The sequence below is a fragment of the Phyllobates terribilis genome, unplaced genomic scaffold (genome assembly GCF_046119375.1).
Source record: "Phyllobates terribilis strain yellow unplaced genomic scaffold, ASM4611937v1 Scaffold_358__1_contigs__length_1942743, whole genome shotgun sequence".
Taxonomy (NCBI): domain Eukaryota; kingdom Metazoa; phylum Chordata; class Amphibia; order Anura; family Dendrobatidae; genus Phyllobates; species Phyllobates terribilis.
In genome coordinates this window covers 1747672-1768987 of record NW_027363118.1, presented here as the reverse complement: position 1 = coordinate 1768987, position 21316 = coordinate 1747672, and the positions used below count along the sequence as shown (strand labels likewise).

The window sequence follows — 21316 nt, the reverse complement described above, 5'->3', positions numbered from 1 at the left end:
GGTCTTATTTGTGGTTTTGTCATATTTGAAGACTTTTTTATTTATATTTTTTGTATTTCAGTTTCAGTTGCCGACATGAAATTTGTTTTAACCGGAAAGGATTGTCCGCACATGAGAGAGAAGAACTCTGGGAAGCAGCATAAAGTGAGTGCTGTGGCTCCGTGGCAATGGTGCTTATGTGAGGGGGCTAGCTTGCGATTCTTCTCCTTTCTTGTTACAGGACCTCGTGGACCAAGCATTTTCAGTCTGCTATGATGTGGACAGCTGCCTGAATTTCATCGCCCCCTCTTCCACTGACGTAAGGTTTAGTATTTGGATGAGTGTATCATCTTCTGGAATAAAGCAATGGTCAGGAAAAAAAGTAATAGTAGTGAAGGTCTGCGCAGCTGGCAAACATGGAATAACTGCAGACAATCCCTGCTCACCATAGAAACTCCATATGCGGAATGTAAAGATAACATGGTTTACTAGTCGCAGTCTCCTCTTCATGTAGAGTATGTCAGTGTGCACCAGAATCTCAGACTACACTGTGCACAGAGATGTGGTGGTCTGGGAAACTCTTCCCTGCTCTTGGACAAGAGGCGTATGAACACAGTTCTTACATCATCAGTGCTGGTCCTTTCTTGAATGGTGCCTCAGACCACCTTACGGCCCCATCTCTATGTCAGCGGTGGGCTGGAGATTATGATGGTTGGTCTGGTGCAGACTTGGGACCCCTTCACTTTGTTAATCTTCTTTCTTCTCAATTATCTGCAGTTTTGCTTGTGGCTGGATGGCCTAAATGCCCTGTTGGGTAGGGAAATGCCCAGTGAGCGAACACGCACAGACCTGGATCTCCTGCTGAACACTGAACTCAAGCTGCGGTTGTTGGACCTGGAGAACGTACCAGTCCCAGACCAACCTCCACCCGTTCCTCCTCGCCCAAAGAACTATGACTACTGCTACCAGTTCACCTCCACTGAGGCCTGAAGCATCTCAGAGACAAACGGCAGAAGGTGCCGACTCCTAGTATAATATTTCTGTTACCCGGTCCATGCGGTGATCTGTTCACAGCTGATAATAAAGTGTGGTACTGCCATGTTTGTCTTGGGTAGAGAACCTAGAATTAGACATGGAGTCCAGAGCCAGCGCCACTCATGTCTGTGCTAGATACACCACTGCTATATTCCAGCTACTCTTATTATTATTTATATAGCGCCATTGATGCCATGGCGCTGTACATAAGAAGGGGTTATATACCAAATACAGATATCACTTATAGTAAACTAACAGTGATAGAACGGGTGCAGAGGGAGGAGGACCCTGCCCTCGGGGGGCTTACATTCTACAGGATGGTGGGGAAGGAGACAGTAGGTTGGGGGGTTTCAGTAGCTCTGGTGGTGGTGAGGCGGCAGCATGGTCATTGCAGGTTGCAGCTTTCTTGAAAAGACAGGTTTTCAGGTTCCGTCTGAAGGATCCGAATGTGGTGGCTAATCGGACTTGTTGAGGCACAGAATTCCAGAGGACGGGGGATATTCGGGAGAAGTCTTGGAGGCGATTGGGTGAGGAACGAATAAGTGTGGAGGAGATAAGGAGGTCTTGGGAAGACCGGAGATTACGCGAGGGAATATATCAGAAGATTAGTTCAGAGATGTATGGAGGAGAGAGGTTATGGATGGCTTTGTAGGTCAGTGTTAGTAGTGAGAGGAAATTTCAGCGTGAACATGTTGTTCAAGGAGTTTGGAGGCAAATGGAAGTAGAGATATGGGGCGATAGCAGGGCAAAGCGGTTGGGTCAAGGGTTGGCTTTTGAGGATGGGTGTGATTGTGGCATTTTTGAAAGCAGAGGGGAAGGTACCAGAAGTTAGTGATAGGTTGAAGAGATGGGTTAGGGATGGGATGAGTGTGGGGGTGAGATTGGGGAGGAGGTGGAATGGGTTTGAGTGCACAAGTGGTGAGGTGGCAAGTAAGCTCTCCTTCAGTAATGTTGGAGAGGGAGGTTATGGGGGAAGGGCAATGGTCTGGAATAAAAGGGGTTGTGCTAGTTGGACAATAAAGGCTTGCCTTGTTTGGTCAATCTTGTTTTTGAAGTGTGTAGAAAAGTTCTCAGCAGCGATGAAGAAGGTCGGTGGGGGCAGTGGAGGGTGTAGGTGGGAGTTAAGTGTTGAATAATTGTTGGGGTTGGAGGTTAAGGAAGATATGAGGGTTGTGAAGTAGGCCTGTTTAACGGAGTTGAGGGCGGATTTGAATGCGAGTGTTGCTTGTTTGAATGCAGTGAAGTCATCTTGCAAATGTGTTTTCTTCCAACGCTGCTCCGCAACCCTGGATGCTTGCCGAAGCATTTTAGTGAGGTTATTGTGCCAGGGTTGTGCCGTCGTCCACTCCTCACCCCTGCTCCCCCTAGCCAGCCGCTGTCCGCCCTCTGTATGTTGAATCCGGATTAAAGGATTTTACACCAGCATCCGCTGGTGAGTGCTGTTTTCTTTCTTCTTGGATACTGCATTGTGCCAGTGTTGTCTATTGATTTGTCGCACTCCGCCATACACAAAAGAGGCGACCGAGTCAATAGCTGATGCGAGAGTGGTATTGTAGAAAGCAGAGGCGCTGTCTATGTCGTGGAGTCAGGATATGGATGTCAGTGGTAGAACAGAGTCAGAGAGTGTATGACTGTCTAGATGTGCAATGTTTCTGCAGGGGTGCGCTTAGTTGTTGGACATGGGTGACAGGTGAGGAGAACATGGAACTACTATGAGAACTATTAATCAAATAATGGGGATATAAAGCTGATATATTGGAGATAGACACATCATGTATAGCAAACATGACCAGTGATTTATATACATATACTGTGGGGAAAATAAGTATTTGATTCACTGCCGATTTTGCAAGTTTTCCCACCTACAAAGAATGGAGAGGTCTGTAATTTTTCTCTTAGGTCACTTCACCTGTGAGAGACAGAATCTAAAAAAAAAATCCAGAAAATCACATTGTATGATTTTTACATGATTAAATTGCATTTTATTGTACCATACCTGGCGGCGTTCTTGCATAAGGTACCATCTCCCACTATGCAAGACCGCAAACTTGATCATCAGTCCAGTCTGCTAGCCTGGCTTCTTCCATGATGTCTTTTGTCTCTGTTCTGACTACTTTGGGCGGCGGCCCGGTTACTTCCTGTTTCTTGTAGCTGCTGTGGGCACACCCCTAATGCGTCCTCAGCCTATTGCTGTCAGTCACTAGATATTTAAACCAGCTTCACCTGGAAGCTGATGCCTGAGCAACGTTATCATTTTCTCTGAATGTGCCAGGTCCTGTTCTGTTCTTGTCTGTTTCCACCACTCTGGGGACTGTATTCCCAGACTGGCTCCTGTATCTCTTTCAGTAGCAGTTCCTGTCTGAACTGTATCCTAGCCTGTTCGTCCCGCCTTCTAGGGGCCGCATACCTAGACCTGTTGCCTGTGTTTTCTTGCCTGTCTGTCTGCCTTCCTGGAGGCTGTATTTCCAGGCCAGTCTGAACACGCTCCTAGCCTGTTCGTTCTGCCTTTTCTGAGGGCCGCATACCCAGACTCGCTCCTGTATCTCGCTGCAGTGTCAGTTCCTGTCTGAACACTCTCCTAGCCTGTTTCCTGTTTTTCTCTATGTCCGTACCATCCCTTTTTCTGCAGAGTCTGAACCTGCACCTAACTCCTACTCGTTGTCGCTGTACTTCCGTTTGTGAATTTAGAGTCCACTCGCTACTTCATTGCAAGTATCTTGTGTGTATCTGGTTCTGCCTTTCCCTTCCAGTCTGTTCTGTGTGAACAGAGCCCTGTCCCCTCTGCTCTGCCTTGCTCACTGCTCCGGCAGTTCTTGCCTGCTCTGCCTTGCTCACCGCTCCGGCGGTTCTTGCCTGCTCTTCCTTGCTCACCGATCTGGCGGTTCTTGCCTGCTCTGCCTTTGCTCACCGCTCCAGGCGGTCTCGCTCTGCTCTGCCTTTGCTCACTGCTCCAGGCGGTCTTGCTCTGCTCTGCCTTTGCTCACTGCTCCAGGCGGTCTCGCTCTGCTCTGCTTTTGCTCACCGCTCCAGGCTGTCTCGCTCTGCTCTGCCTTTGCTCACCGCTCCAGGCGGTCTCGCTCTGCTCTGCCTTTGCTCACCGCTCCAGGCGGTCTTGCTCTGCTCTGCCTTTGCTCACCGCTCCAGGCGTTCTCGCTCTGCTCTGCCTTTGCTCACCGCTCCAGGCGGTCTCGCTCTGCCTTTGCTCACCGCTCCAGGCGGTCTCGCTCTGCCCTGCCTTTGCTCACCGCTCCAAGCGGTCTCGCTCTGCCCTGCCTTTGCTCACCGCTCCGGCGGTCTCGCCCTGCTCTGCTCTTGCTCACTGGTCCAGGCGGCCTCACCCTGCTCTGCTCTTGTTCACCGCTCCGGCGGTCTCGCTCTGCTCTGCTTGACTACCGCATCTGCGGTTCTGTTCCTGAGTCCCAGTCTGTACTGGACCTTATCCAGTCTGTGCTCCAACCTGCTAGTGCCTCCCTGTCGGATCGGGTAGATACTTGGTTATGCCCCTCCAGGCACTCTCCGGTTCATGGTCCAGTGGTATCACTAAACACGCCAGTCAGTCCGGGCGTGTGCATAACATTTATTACATTAAATAAGTATTTGATCACCGACCAACCAGCACGTATTCTGGCTTTCACAGACATTTTAGTTTTTCTTTAAGAAGCCTCCTGCTCTGCACTCATTACCTGTATTAATTGCACCTGCTTGAACTTGTTACCTGTATAAAAGACACCTGTCCACACACTCAAATCACACTCCAACCTCTCCACCATTGCCAAGACCAAAGAGTTGTCTAAGGACACCAGGGACAAAATTGTAGAAGGCTGGGATGGGGTACAGGACAATAGGCAAGCAACTTGGTGAGAAGGCGACAACTGTAGGCACAATTATTAGAAAATGGAAGAAACACAAGATGACTGTCAATGTTCCTCGGTCTGGGGCTCAATGCAGATCTCGCCTCGTGGGGTAAGGATGATTCTGGGAAAAGGTCAGGAATCAGACCAGAACTACACGGGAGGACCTGGTCAATGACCTGAAGAGAGCAGGGACCACAGTCTCAAACATTACCGTTAGTAACATACTATGCCATCATGGATTAAAATCCTGCAGGGCACGCAAGGTCCCCCTGCTCATGCCAGCACATGTCCAGGCCTGTTTAAGTTCGCCAATGACCATCTGAATGATCCAGAAGAGACGTGGGAGAAGGTCATGTGGTCAGATGAGACCAAAATATAAATTTTTGGTATCAACTCCACTCGCCGTGTTTGGAGGAAGAAGGACGAATAAAAGTCAAAGAACACCATCCCAACCGGGTTGCATGGTGGGGGAAGCATCATTCTTTGGGGGTGCTTTTCTGCAAAGGGGACAGGACGACTGCACCGTATTGAAGAGAGGATGGATGAGGTCATGTATCGTGAGATTTTGGCCAATAACCTCCTTCCCTCAGTAAGAGCACTTAAGATGTGCCATGGCTGGATCAAAGGATAGAAGTGGGCCAAAATCCATGTTGCATTGTGTGCAAACCTGGTCAAGAACTACAGAAAACGTCTGACCTCTCTAATTGCAAACAAAGGTTTCTGTACCAAATATTAAGTTCTTGTTTTTCTATTTTATCAAATACTTATTTCATGCAATAAAATACAAATTATGTGTAAGGAGATGGACCAGCAGCCGTGTTCCCCCTGAAGACATCAATGCTGCTGTGCAATAGAATGTGAATTATGTTTTGTTCCTGATATGTTTCCCTGTGGGCTGCAGTATTAACTAATGGTCACAAGATGTCACTGTCTAGAATATAGGTGAGAGGTGAAGTTTGCCCAGTAACACAGCAGATATAGAGACCCTGTGAGAGGTGAGAGTTAATTGTGAGGACAGCCCATAGTGGGTGGGCACTTTGGGAATCTCTGGGTAGTTTTCAGAAACAGCAAGGTCACTCCTTAGTCAGTCAGTTAGTCAGTAAGTGTTCAGTAGTGAGTAATGAAAGGTGATAAGCAGCAGGCTCCAGTTAGGGACTGCTAGGGACAACATGGGCCTAAAATCCCAGGATTGCCAGAGAACCCTTCTGCACGAGTCCCCCTTGTCGGCCGGCACCTCAACATAGACGTCGGGGCCTGGGGCACAGTCTATCTGCGAAGCTGCAGAAGATATCGGACTTAAACTTTCAGAGGTGGAGTGAGATGGGATCCAAATATATATTAGTGTGTCCTCCACAGATCCCTCATAACAGTGTGTCCTCCACAGATCCCTCATAACAGTGTGTCCTCCACAGATCCCCCATAAGATTGTGCCGTCCACAGATCCCCATAACAGTGCGTCATCCACAGATCCCCCATAACAGTGCGTTATCCACAGATCCCCCATAACAGTGCGTCATCCACTGATCCCCCATAGCAGTGCATCACCCACAAATCCCCCATAACAGTGCGTCATCCACAGATCCCCCATAACAGTGCATCATCCACAGATCCCTCATAACAGTGTGTCCTCCACAGATCCCCCATAAAATTGTGCCGTCCACAGATCCCCATAACAGTGCGTCATCCACAGATCCCCCATAACAGTGCGTCATCCACAGATCCCCCATAACAGTGCGTCATCCACTGATCCCCCATAGCAGTGCATCACCCACAAATCCCCCATAGCAGTGCATCATCCACAGATCCCCCATAACAGTGCATCATCCACAGATCGCCCATAACAGTGCATCATCCACAGATCGCCCATAACAGTGCATCACCCACAAATCCCCCATAACAGTGTGTCCTCCACAGATCCCTCATAACAGTGTGTCCTCCACAGATCCCCCATAAGATTGTGCCGTCCACAGATCCCCATAACAGTGCGTCATCCACAGATCCCCCATAACAGTGCGTCATCCACAGATCCCCCATAACAGTGCGTCATCCACTGATCCCCCATAGCAGTGCATCACCCACAAATCCCCCATAACAGTGCGTCATCCACAGATCCCCCATAACAGTGCATCATCCACAGATCGCCCATAACAGTGCATCACCCACAGATCCCCCATAGCAGTGTGTCCTCCACAGATCCCTCATAACATTGTGTCCTCCACAGATCCCTCATAACAGTGTGTCCTCCACGGATCCACCGTAAGATTGTGCCGTCCACAGATCCCCATAACAGTGCGTCATCCACAGATCCCCTATAACAGTGCATCATCCACAGATCCCCCATAACAGCGTGTCATCCACAGATCCCCCATAACAGTGCATCACCCACAGATCCCCATAACAGTGTGTCCTAAAACAGATATTTTTTTTCTTATTTTTCTCCTGTAAAACCTAGGTTCGTCATATAATCAGGTGCGTCTTATAAAGCGAAAAGTGATAAGTTACTTACCGGTAACGGGATTTTTTCGGAGACCATGAAAGCACCACGAGAGAGGGGATCCACCCTCCAAGGACAGTAAACCTACAGGCTTAAAAGAGGTGGCCCTCTCTTCTCGCCTCAGTTTGGATTACAGAGCATTGAGAGGACCACCAGGTTAGTAGACATAGCAAAACATGATAAACCAACATTTCTATAAATCACCAACTTAAGAGTGAAAATTAATAAACACGGAGTGCTCCCACCAATGTGAAGGGAGGGAATATAAGGGTGCTGTCATGGTCTCCGAAAAATCCTGTTACCGGTAAGGAACTTAAGACTTTATCGGTTGACCATGACAGCCCACAAGAGAATTACAGAGCTGAAGAAGTTTAGGGAGGGACAACAGCTTGGAGCACCCTTCTCCCGAAAGTGAGATCAGATGAAACACCCGAATCCAGTCTATAGTGCCTATAGAAGGTAGACGGAGAAGACCAGGTAGCAGCCTTACATATGTCTTCTACCGAGACACCAATCTTCTCCGCCCAGGAGGGCGTCACTGCCCGGGTGGAGTGAGCCTTCAATTCTTGTGGTATTTCCTCACCGCTAGATGTAAAAGCTAGGGAAATAGCCTCGATGATCCATCTAGCTATGGTGGACTTAGTGACCTTAGAGCCTTTCCTAACACCTTGGTAGGATGTAAATAACAAACTGTCTTTTCTAAACTCTTTGGTGACCAAGAAGTACCTAATTGCACATCTCCTTACGTCTAGTGTATGAAACTCTTCTTTCTGGTTTCCCGGATTAGGGCAGAAGGAGGGTAGGACTACTTCTTGGAGTCTGTGAAAATGGGTAGCTACTTTAGGGAGATAGGCGGGATCAGGTTTAAGAATTAATTTATCATCCAGGATCTGAGTGAAGGGCAAGGCTGAAGACGGCATGAATATCACTAACTCTCCTAGCAGATGTTAAAGCTATCAGAAACGCTGTTTTAAGGGAGAGGGACTTAAGAGTGGCTAACTCTATTGGCTCAAAGGGTGGACCAGTTAAGGCTTTAAGAACCAAATTTAGATCCCAGGGTACCAATTTGCTTTTGACAATGGGCCTGGACTTAAAGGTGGCTTTAATGAAACGAGAAATCCAGTAATTACTCGCCAGATCACAGCTATATAAGGCGGCTAAGGTGGACACCTGAACCTTCAGGGTGCTAGTGGCTAGCCCTAACTCAAGACCTTTTTGCAGAAATTATAGAATCTTACGTATTGGAACCTCCTCACCGACTCTGGAACCGGAAAAAGATAAAAACTTTTTCCAGGTTCTCGCATAAATTCTGGTTGTAATAGGCTTACGGCTATGCATTAAGGTTGTCATTAAGCCTTGGGAGAATCCCTTCTTAATAGCTCCCCTTCAAGTTCCATACCGTCAAGTGGAGGCCAGACACTTGAGGATGGACTATTGGACCCTGGAAGAGGAGATCCAGAACTTCTGGTAGAACTCAAGGATCTGACACAGACATGCTCCTGAGGCATGAGAACCAGGGCCTCCTGGTCCAAAAGGGTGCGACCAGCAGAACTTTCGCCTTGTCCTCCCTGATCTTCCTGATAACCATAGGAAGAAGGGGAAAGGCATAGGCTAGGCTGAACCCCCAAGGTATCTGGAGAGCGTCTACTGCCAGGGGTTTTACCTTGGGATCCAGGGAACAGAAGAACCGAGTTTTCCGATTTATCTTTGTAGCAAACAAGTCCACTACTGGAGGTCCCCATCTTTGGACAATTTGGGAGAAAATGTCCTGATTTAGTTCCCATTCCCCCTGCCTCAGGGTATAGCGGCTTAAGTAGTCAGCCCTTGAATTTTCTTTTCCCTTTTTATGAAGGGTTGTTAAGGAACAGGATGGCATTCCGAGACTGAAAAAGATGATCCGCCACTCTCATCAGAGATCTTGATCTTGTACCCCCTTGGTGGTTCACGTAAGCTACTGCGATTTTATTATCAGAGAAAACCTTTACGTCACGATTTTGAAGAAAAACTAGAAAATAACTGACTGCCCTGTCTATTACTCCTAAGAATTGCTATCAGGAAATCATCCAGATAAGGGATAATTAATATGTCATTCTCTCTAATATCAGCCATTACCTCTGCCATGATTTTGGTAAATACCCGGGGGGCTATGGCTAAACCGAACGGCAGGACCCTATATTAAAAGTGCTTGATGACCCCATCTATTACCACGGCCACTCTAAGATATTTCTGGTAATCTGAATGGATAGGTACATGGTAATAGGCGTCCTTCAAATCCAAAACTACCATGAAACAATCTGGAAACGGTAATTTTATTGTTGACCTTATCAATTCCATTTTGAAGGTGGGGATTATCAGGAATTTATTCAGGGCTTTTAAATTTATAATACACCTGAAAGAACCACCCGGCTTAGAGACCAGAAAGAGAGGGAGTAAAATCCCGACCCCCTTTCAGACGCCGGGACCTCCACCAGGACTGATTTTTGAACAAGGTCCAGTACTTCTTCCTGAAGAGTGAGTTTCTCTGATATAGAGGAATGGACCGGGGTCAAGATAAACCTTCCACGAGGAACTGTTTGGAACTGGAACCTATCAGATTAAGGATCCAGTTACTGGCTGAAATCTTTGTCCAGGCAGGGAAGAAGCCCGTCAGCCTCCCCCCTACCTGGGCTACGATTCATTGACTGACTCGATTTCCGGGGCTCCTGAGTGGAAGAAGACGTATTGAACAGAAGACCACTACCTTTTTGTTTGCGGTCTTCCCATTTATCCTGGTCTCTCTGTGGCCTTTTACGCACAAATCTTCTCCTGCGAAAAGACCTCTTATAGGCAGGCATGGACAGGCTATGGAAACCTTTCTTCCTGTCGCTTACTTTGTCTAGGATTTCAGCAAGGACTGGACCGAAGAGATGTCCCCCTTCGCAAGGTATAGCACAGAGTCTAGTTCTAGCCTGGATGTCACCCAGCCAACACTTGAGCCACAGAGCCCCGCGGGCTGCATTAGACATGGCGGCCGATCTAGCAGCTAACTTAACCGAGTCTGCTGAAGCATCCGCTAGGATGTCTAGTGGGATACTAGACAAGATCTCTTTCCTGGATGTATTGTTTTCTAAATGCGATTCCAGCTGATTTAGCCATATCATCAAAGACCTAGCTGTGCAAGTCGCAGCAATTGCCGGTTTTAAAGCCCGAGCGGTTGTCTCCCAGGTGCCTTTGAGAAACACATCCTCTTTTCTGTCCAGAGGATCTTTAAGGGCCCCCATATCATCAAAGGGGAGAGATGACTTTTTAGAAGCTTTACTTATGGCTGCGTCTAGTTTGGGAGCCTTCTCCCAGGAGGAGGAGGCCGAGTCCTCAAAAGGGTACTTTCTATTAAAGAATGGGGGGGAGAGAACCCTTTCCAGCTATTGCCACTCTCTATGGATTAGACCCTGAAGTTTATCATTAAACGGGAAATATTTTCTCTTCCTCTGCCCCAGCCCTCTGAACGTCTTGGACTGACTTCTCTGGTCTGAGGTCCGTAATGCCTATGGTTGAGCAGACCGCTTTAACCAACCCGTCAACTTCATTTAATGGAAGTATTCTTCCGAGGATGAGGAAGATGAAGAAGATGAATTGTCAGAGTCCACCTCCTCGGCTGATGATAGGGAATAATCAGGAGTTGGGGAGACCTCACGGTTAGCTTCCTTCCTCTTAGACTTTTTAGAGAGGAGTTCGCTCACTTCTGATTTATCTAGGGTTTTTAAGCCTGAGGCGAAACTAGGGGTCTCATCCGCCAAAGTTTGGTTTATGCAGGACTGGCACAGTCTTTTGGAATATGAGTCCGCCAATAGGGCCTCGCATAACACACATTGCTTGTGTTTGGTTTTGGAGATACACCTCTTCCCCTAAACAGATAAGAAGAAGGGACACCTTTTTACCTAAGTGAACTTTCTCGAAGATCACTTACCCATAGCTCAAATAGCCGGTACCGGTTTAGCTGGAGAACCTTTCTCAGCCGGGGAATCATCCCTAGGGGCTGCAGATTCATCCGTCTTGTTAGAGTCACGATGGCCAAACCGGGTTCATCTACCTGCAGTCCGAGAATTACTGGTGACTCGAGGAGGTCGTGTCTCCTGGGGCTCCCCAGGCGACCACTAAGATGGAGAAATATAGTTTTGAAGTAGCTGGGAAGCCTAGAGCAGTGATATCTGGATGCTTAAATAGGAGCGTCTACTTCCCTTTAATTCCCCTCTTTTTTTTTTTTATTACATCGCCATCTGCTGGTTGGAGGGGACAATGCAGCGCTCACGCGGCGTCTGCATGCATGTGGACCGGACTTCCTGTATGGTCACATGACCGCCAGGCATCAGGCCCCGCCCCTGGCCTAGTAAAAGACCGGAAGCATGCGGCGCCGCCGCGTCCTGCGGCGCTGGTCATAGAGGCGCCGCTCCTGTAATCGGCGCTTTGTCCAGCTAGCATTCACCTGCTGCTAGGGACGGCCCTACCCCGGCCAGGGTGCCGCTCCCCCAGCGTCCTGCGCGCAGGTGTGGGGCTTCCAACCCCAGACAGGGGTGCAGCCCCCCAATGCTGTGCCCACCTCAAGTTGGGGCTGCCGTCCCCAGAACTGTGCCCACCTCAAGTTGGGGCTGCCGTCCCCAGATAGGGGCGCAGCCTCCGTTATCACGATCTATCTGTCTGGAGCTACCACCCCAGACAGGGGCGCAGCTCCCACAGCCCAGGGAACAGGACGGTAGTGGAGCTGCTGATCCCAGACAGGGGAGCAGCTCGACAGCATGCTTCTTCCGGACATCTTCACAGGTAAGCCAGTCAGAGGTTCCCTCCATCAAGGACAGGAAACCAAACTGAGGCGAGAAGAGAGGGCCGCCCCTTTTAAGCCTGTAGGTTTCCTGTCCTTGGTGGGCGGATCCCCTCTCTCGTGGTGCTGTCATGGTCGATCGATAAAATACGGTATTACACTCCAGTTAAAGTCTGCCAGTTGTGTCTTGTTCAACCTATTCACACTTGGTCGCTGACCAATACCATATCTCTAACACCACTGCCTAAAACCGTGGTCATCAGACGTAATCCAATATTACAGCCGTATTAATCGTGATATTTTTGTGAGCGTGCCAAATATTACACTCCATGTAAAGGCTGCCAGTTGTGTGTTGTTCAACCTTTTCACACTTGGTCACTGACCAATACTATACTACAAGTCCACTGCCTAAACTGTGGTCATAAGACATGATCCGATATTACTTCCGTAATAATCGTGACATTTTGGAGAGCGTACCAAATATTACACTCCATCTAAAATGGACAAGGCACGTAGCAAGGGACGGAGAAGTGGATGTGATGGTGATGGTGTAATCAGAGGCCGAGGCCGTGGGCAAGCAGAAATTGTGCCTGCTGAGGGAGCACAACAAGCACACACATCATGTCGCCCTACCTTCCTGTCCCAGTTTCTAGGGGGCCGCGGAGCAGTGTGAAAAGGTTGCTGGTTGGATAGCAGATAATGCTTCCAGTCAGTTTGCCATCACCACCACCCTGTCTTCCACACGGTCCAATCTCAGTAGCCGTGAGTCTGGACAGGGCTGCCACCAGGAATTTCAGGGCCCCAAAATTTTCGAGCCCCCTTGAGACTCCGCTCAGGCTCCACCCCAACTCCGCCTATACCCCAGCTCCGCCTCCACACCTCAAAACTTCCACAGTCCCACTGCCCACTCTTGGAAAAACTCCACTTCTGCACTACGTCTTCACCAATCATACATTAACAGTTCCCATTGAACACCATATCATATACATAGCCATCAGCTGTTGTTTTGGCAAAAGATTTTTGAAGCCGCCATCACAACAATGTAGACTCTTCTGTCGGGGTCTTACTCTACTCTAACCTATTAAACATTTGTTTAAATATCCAATACTCTTTTTAGGTATATTTTTATTTATTTTTCTTTAAGAGAATGTGTCACCTATATTTTTTAAAATGACCAATAATACCACATACAAGGAACAAATACCGCCACACCATGACCAGACCACATATTACCACCACATAGTAACCAAATAATACCACATACAGGGACAAATACCATCACACCATGACTAGACCACATATTACCACCACATAGTGACTGAATAATACCACATACAAGGGGCAAAGACTACCACACTATGACCAGACCACATATTACCACAACATAGTAACCAAATAATACGACATACAAAGAACAAATACCACCACACCATGACCAGACCACATATTACCACAACATAGTAACCAAATAATACTACATACAAGGGACAAATACTGTCACACTATGAGCAGATCACATATTACCACCACATAGTGAATGAATAATACTACATACAAGGGACAAATACTGTCACACCATGACTGGACTACATATTACCACCACATAGTAACCGAATAATACCACATACAAGGGAGAAATTGTTATGATCTGCAACAAGTACTAAGGAAATAAGGGGAAAGCTTTCCCTACAGTAAGACTAAGCTGAATCCCTACGATGTAGCGGGCTGCCTGTTCCTAGTGAACAGACCCGCCTTTATCCTAGACTAGTCTGAACGAAGACCTATAGAATAAAGGGGAGGGGTCCCTAAAAGAGCTAAGAACTGGAACAAAAATGGGACACCTCCTGAACAGAGAGAGTTGTTGCAGAACACAAAAAGATAAACAGACAAAAAGGTACAAGAGGTCCCAGAAGAACCAAGCAAACTGACAGAGATAGGCACCGAAGCACCTGGCTAGCAAAAGAGTCAAACAACACTGAAGACCAGCACAGCCAAAAAGGCGGAGCTGGAATATAAAGGCAGATGGTCACGTGACCGCAAAACACAAGATGGAAAAAATAAACAGGAGGATTCTAACAGTACCCCCTCTTTTATGAAGATCCTCCGGATCCTTCAGGCCTATCCGGAAACCTCTTTTGGAAAGCTCTAACAAGCCTTGGAGCAGAGACCTCATCCGTCCTTACCCAGGAGTTATCTTCGGGACCGAAACCCTTCCAGGAGATGAGATACTGTAATCTCCCTCTATTCCATCTAGAAGATACGAGAAATTTCATATTCGCCGTCTTCCACCACAGGAGGAACTGTGACAGTGGCGTCCCTATCAGATACATCAGCCTTTTTCAACAAGGAAACATGAAACACAGGATTAATTTTCCAGGAGGAGGGACATCCAACCTGACAGCAGATGGGTTAACAATCTGAAGCACTTTAAATTTGACCTACAAACTTAGGACCCAGTTTTTTAGAGGGAACCCTCAACCGCAGATTCCTAGAGGACAACCAAACCATGTCACCCACAGTAAACAAAACCTCTTTACGTTTCCTGTCAAAATACTTCTTGGACTTCTTGTTAGCCTCTTGAACGTTGCAACGTACATTAGTCCAAACTCTCTCCAAATCACCGGAAAAATTCTCCTCCGGCACCGCCGACCCCAATTTGGAGAACGAACCAAAAGACGGATGTCTCCCAGTACAACAAAAAAAAGGAGAACACCCAGCAGAGGAGGATGTATGATTGTTAAGAGCAAATTCTGCGAAAGGCAGAAACTCAGACCACACCTCTTGATTGTCGGCCACAAAACAACGCAAAAACTGTTCTACATCCTGGTTCTTTCAGTCTGTCCATTAGACTCAGGATGATAACCAGACGAAAATGACAAATGGACTCCCAACCTGTCACAAAAAGCACGCCAAAAACGAGCCACAAACTGAGGTCCTCTATCAGAAACAATATCTGTGGGAATGCCATGAAGCTTGACAATCTCCTTAACAAACGTCTTAGCGAGTGTCTTGGAGCAGGGCAACTTAATGAATGGAACCAAATGACACATCTTACTAAAACGGTCCACGACCACCCAGATGACAGTAAAACCCTCGGACACAGGAAGGTCAGTAATAAAATCCATTGTGAGATGTGTCCAAGGTGCACTAGGAACCTTCAGAGGGCAAAGCAACCCCGCAGCAGGAGTATGTGAAGCCTTTGACCTAGCACACACAGTACACTGACGCACCCACTTGATGACTTCTTTCTGCCATCCAGGCCACCAAAAACTGCGACTGATAAGTCTCTTAGTCTCAGAAATTCCTGGATGACCTGCCAACCGAGACTCATGACACTCCACAAACAAATCTCTCCTAAAGACTCTAGGCACGGACAACCTCCCATGGGGAGTGTTAGATGGGGCATCATCTTGAGCTTTCAGAATCCCATTCTCCAATGTCGCCACCACTACTCCTTTCTGTAAAATGCTCTCCTCCGCCTCGGCACCGACCGTAGGAGAGAAGCTGCAAGATAAAGCATCGGCTTTAACATTCTTAGTACCAGGGATATAGGTAACAGAAAAATGAAATCGAGAAAAAAAAAGTGCCCACCTAGCCTGACGGGCATTCAAGCGCTTGGCAGCATCCAGATAGATCAGATTCTTATGATCTGTGAAAACCTGAATAGGAAATCTAGCGCCTTCCAAAAAATTACGCCAGTGTTCAAACGCGAGTTTAATAGCCAGCAGCTCCCGATTTCCAACATCATAATCCAATTCGGTTTCCGAAAATGTTTTCGAAAAGAAGGCACAAGGATGTACTCCACCCTTGTTCTCTTGAGACAAAACTGCTCCGACCCCCACCGATGAAGCATCGACCTCGACCAAAAAAGGCTTGGTCTCATCAGGCTGCATAAGGATAGGGGCAGAACTGAACCTCTCTTTGAGATACTCAAACGCTTCAATGGCCTCAGTAGTCCACAGAACCGTATTCACACCTTTCCTGGTGAGATCGGTCAGAGGCTTAACAATTACAGAAAAATTCTTAATGAATTTCCTGTAATAATTGGCAAAACCCAAAAATCTCTGTATAGATTTCAAACCAATAGGCCTAGGCCATTCCTGCACAGCCTGATCCTTCACCGGGTCCATCTCAAAGACCTCGCTGGAGACAATGTAGCCCAAAAAACTAATTCTCTGCACAGCGAACTCACATTTCTCCAGCTTAGCAAAGAGTGAATTATCACTCAATAACTGCAAAACTTCACGTACGCTCTGCCAATGGGACTCCAGATCTGGTGAATAAATCAAAATGTCATCAAATACACAACCACATTCTTACCAATCAAAGGTCTCAGGATGTCATTAATATGGTTCTGAAAAAATGCAGGAGCATTGGTAAGACCAAAAGGCATCACCAGATTCTCAAAATGACCTACCGGAGTGTTAAACGCAGTTTTCCACTCATCACCCTCCTTCACTCGTAACAAATTGTATGCCCCCCGGAGATCAATTTTAGAGAACCACTTGGCCCCCACTAACTGGTTAAACAAGTCAGGAATTAACGGCAATGGGTAGGAATTGCATACGGTAATCTTATTAATTTCACGAAAATCCAGACATAGACGCAAACCCGCCGTCCTTTCTTTTATCCAACTGCCACAGGCGACTTAGAAGGTCTAATGTGACCAGCAGCCAGGCTAGTCTCTATGTACTCCTCCAAGGCCTTTCTTTCAGGGATAGTCAGATTAAACAAGCGACATTTGGGAAGAGTAGCTCCTGGAACAAACTCAATGGCGCAATCATAATCCCTATGAGGAGGTAAAACTTGCGACTTCTCCTCCGAAAAAACCCTCCAAAAATCTTGAATATGTACCGGTAATTCCTCTTTTTCCACAGCCGCAATGCGACCATTACAACATTTATCATAGCACTTTGGACTCCAAGACTTAATCACATTAGTAGACCAGTCCAGCAAAGGATTGTGCAGTCTTAACCAAGGCAATCCTAGAACAACTGGAGAGGGCAAATTATCTACTACAACCAAGTACAAAATTTCTTGGTGAACTCCATTGATAGTGAGAGGAAATGCAGCAGTCTTGTGAGTAATACATTTCAAGGGAGTGTTATCAATTGCAATCACAGTAATAGGAGATGACAAAGCTTTGGATTTCAATTTAAGGTTTTCCAAAAACCCTTTATCAATCACATTAAGTGTTGAACCACAATCCACAAATACCTGAAATTCAATCAAATTTTCCTGCAAAGTAGTACTCCCAGAAAGAAATACTCCTGCAGAGCGTAAACAAGCTATACGGGCGTAATTTACCTATTTTTTTACTTTACTTAAACGAAGCTCGCAATACTTAATCAAATATTCAGCTTTATCACAATAAAGACACAATCCCTCGGCGAACCTCCGGTCTCTTTCCTGAGACCGGAGCTACATCGCCACAACCTCCATCGGTTTTCCGCCGTCTGAGCAGATTTTCTGGGGACTAGGACCTGGCATTACAGGAGTCTTTACCTCATTCTGCCTAGATCTCAGCCTCCTATCCACATGAACAGCTAATTGCATGGCATCCTGCAGAGTCTCAGGTGCGGGGAATGCAATTAGCAAATCCTTAACCCTTTCACTCAGACCAGCAAGAAATAGACATTTCAGAGCAGGATCATTCCATCTGACTTCAGAAGGCCACCTTCTAAAGTGTGTGCAATAAATCTCAGCATCATCTGACCCCTGATTCAAACGCCTGAGTTCTGCCTCAGCAGATGAGATTCGATCAGGATTGTCATATAATAGCCCCATAGCAGAAAAAAACTGTTCTACCGACCTCAAGCATGGATCATTAGGTTGAAGAGAAAAGGCTCACCCTTGTGGTTCATTGCGCAAAAGTGACATAATAAAACCAATGCGCTGTGCTTCATTCCCAGAGGACCTTGGTCTCAAACGAAAATATAACAAACAAGCATTTTTAAAGGAAAAAAAATATTGCTGTTTACCATAAAAAACATCAGGCAGTCCTACCTTGGGTTCCACAAAATGCGCTCCAGAACACCTACTCACGTGTTGCTGGAGCTCGTCCACCTCCAGAGTCAACCCCTGCAAGCATTGAGCCAAATCCTGGACGGAAGCCATACTGATCCCCGTATTACTATTCTTTTATTTTTATTTTTTGGGCTGGACTTACTGTTATGGTCTGCAATAAGTACTATGGAAAGAAAGGGGAAAGCTGTCCCTACAGTAAGACTAAGCTGAATCCCTGCGATGTAGCGGGCTGTCTGTTCCTTGTGAATAGACCCGCCTTAGTCCTAGACTAGTCTGAACGAAGACCTATAGAATAAAGAGGAGGGGTCCCTAAAAGAAATAAGGACAGGAACAAAAATGGGACACCTCCTGAACAGAGAGAGTTGTTGCAGAACACAAAAAGATAAACCGACAAAAAAGTACTAGAGGTCTCAGAAGGACCAAGCGAACTGACTGAGAAAGGCAACGAAAGCACCTGGCTAGCAAAACAGTCAAACAACACTGAAGACCAGCACAGCCAAAAAGGCGGAGCTGGAATATATAGGCAGATGGTCATGTGAACGCAAAACACAAGATGGAAAAAACAAAGAGGAGGGTTCTAACAGAAATACTGCCACACCATGACCTGATCACTTATTACTACCACAAAGTAACTGAATAATACCACATACAAGAAACAAATACCGCCACACCATCATCAGACCACATATTACCACCACATAGTGAACGAATATTATAATAATGATCATTAATAGAAAAACACTATACTAATATTACCATAAGTGCCATTATACATGGGAGCTCTGTATACAGTGTATAGTGTACAGGTAATAAAGTGATCACCAGTGATATTATACACAGGAGCTCTGTATATAGTGTACAAGTAATACAGGGAACACCAGTGATATTATACACAGAAGCTCTGTATATAGTGTATAGTGTACAGGTAATAGAGTGATCACCAGTGATATTATACACGGGAGCTCTGTATATAGTGTACAAGTAATACAGAGAACACCAGTGATATTATACACAGAAGCTCTGTATATAGTATATAGTGTACAGGTAATACAGTGATCACCAGTGATATTATACACAGGAGCTCTGTATATAGTGTATAGTGTACAGGTAATACAGTGATCACCAGTGACATTATACACAGGAGCTCTCTATATAGTGTCAGTGTACAGGTAATACAGTGATCACCAGTGACATTATACACAGGAGCTCTGTATATAGTGTACAAGTAATACAGTGAAAACCAGTGACATTATACACAGGAGCTCTGTATATAGGGTATAGTGTACAGGTAATACAGTGATCACCAGTGACATTATACACAGGAGCTCTCTATATAGTGTCAGTGTACAGGTAATACAGTGATCACCAGTGACATTATACACAGGAGCTCTGTATATAGTGTACAAGTAATACAGTGAACACCAGTGATATTATACACAGAAGCTATGTATATAGTGTATAGTGTACAAGTAATACAGTGAACACCAGTGACATTATACACAGGAGCTCTGTATATAGTGTATAGGTAATACAGTGATCACCAGTGACATTATACACAGGAGCTCTGTATATAGTGTATAATGTACAGGTAATACAGTGATCACCAGTGACATTATTCACAGGAGCTCTGTATATAGTGTCAGTGTACAGGTAATACAGTGAACTCCAGTGACATTATACACAGGACCTCTGTATATAGTGTCAGTGTACAGGTAATACAGTGATCACCAGTGACATTATACACAGGAGCTCTGTATATAGTGTATAGTGTACAGGTAATGCAGTGATCACCAGTGACATTATACACAGGAGCTTTGTATATAGTGTCAGTGTACAGATAATACAGTGATCACCAGTGACATTATACAAAGGAGCTCTGTATATAGTGTATAGTGTACAGGTAATACAGTGATCACCAGTGAAATTATACACAGGAGCTCTGTATATAGTGTATAGGTAATACAGCGATTACCAGTGATATTATACACAGAAGCTCTGTATATAGTGTATAGTGTACAGATAATACAGTGATCACCAGTGACATTATACACAGGAGCTCTGTATATAGTGTACAAGGAATACAGTGATCACCAGTGACATTATACAAAGGAGTTCTGTATATAGTGTATAGTGTACAGGTAAAACAGTGATCACCAGTGACATTATACACAGGAGCTCTGTATATAGTGTATAGGTAATACAGCGATCACCAGTGACATTGTACAAAGGAGCTCTGTATATAGTGTATAGTGTACAGGTAATACAGTGATCACCAGTGACATTATACACAGGAGCTCTGTATATAGTGTACAAGTAATACAGTGATCACCAGTGATATTATACACAGAAGCTCTGTATATAGTGTATAGTGTACAGGTAATACAGTGATCACCAGTGACATTATACACAGGACCTCTGTAAAGAGTGTACAGGTAATACAGTGATCACCAGTGACATTATACACTGGAGCTCTGTATATAGTGTATAGTGTACAGGTAATACAGTGATCACTAGTGACATTATACACAGGAGCTCTGTATATAGTATATAATGTACAGGTAATACAGTGATCACCAGTGACATTATCCACAGGAGCTCTGTATATAGTGTACAGGTAATAGAGTGAACACCAGTGACATTATACACAGGAGATCTGTATATAGTATATAATGTACAGGTAATACAGTGATCACCAGTGACATTATACACAGGAGCTCTGTATATAGTGTATAGTGTACAGGTAATACCGTGAACACCAGTGACATTATACACAGGAGCTCTGTATATAGTGTATAGTATACAGGTAATACAGGGATCACCAGTAACATTATACACAGGAACTCTGTATACAGTGTCAGTGTACAGGTAATACAGTGATCACCAGTGACATTATACACAGGAGCTCTGTATATAGTGTCAGTGTACAGGTAATACAGTGATCACCAGTGATATTATACACAGGAGCTCTGTATATATTATATAGTGTACAGGTAATACAGTGATCACCAGTGATATTATACACAGGAGCTCTGTATATAGTGTATAGTGTACAGGTAACACAGGGATCACCAGTGACATTATACACAGGAGCTCTGTATATAGTGTACAAGTAATACAGTGAACACCAGTGAT

At 45.8% G+C, this 21316-nt stretch overlaps 1 protein-coding gene across 1 annotated transcript in view; it reads left to right on the top strand.

Moving 5' to 3' along the window:
* ELMO3 (engulfment and cell motility 3) overlaps window positions 1–1078 on the top strand; it is a 37686-nt gene extending 36608 nt beyond the window's left edge. The window contains exons 12-14 of the mRNA XM_073666658.1: window positions 62–144; window positions 221–298; window positions 757–1078. Of these exons, the coding sequence (XP_073522759.1) occupies window positions 62–144; window positions 221–298; window positions 757–969 (374 nt within the window). The 3' untranslated portion in view covers window positions 970–1078. The remainder of the gene's footprint in view (window positions 1–61; window positions 145–220; window positions 299–756) is intronic.
* The last annotated feature ends 20238 nt before the right edge of the window (window positions 1079–21316 follow it).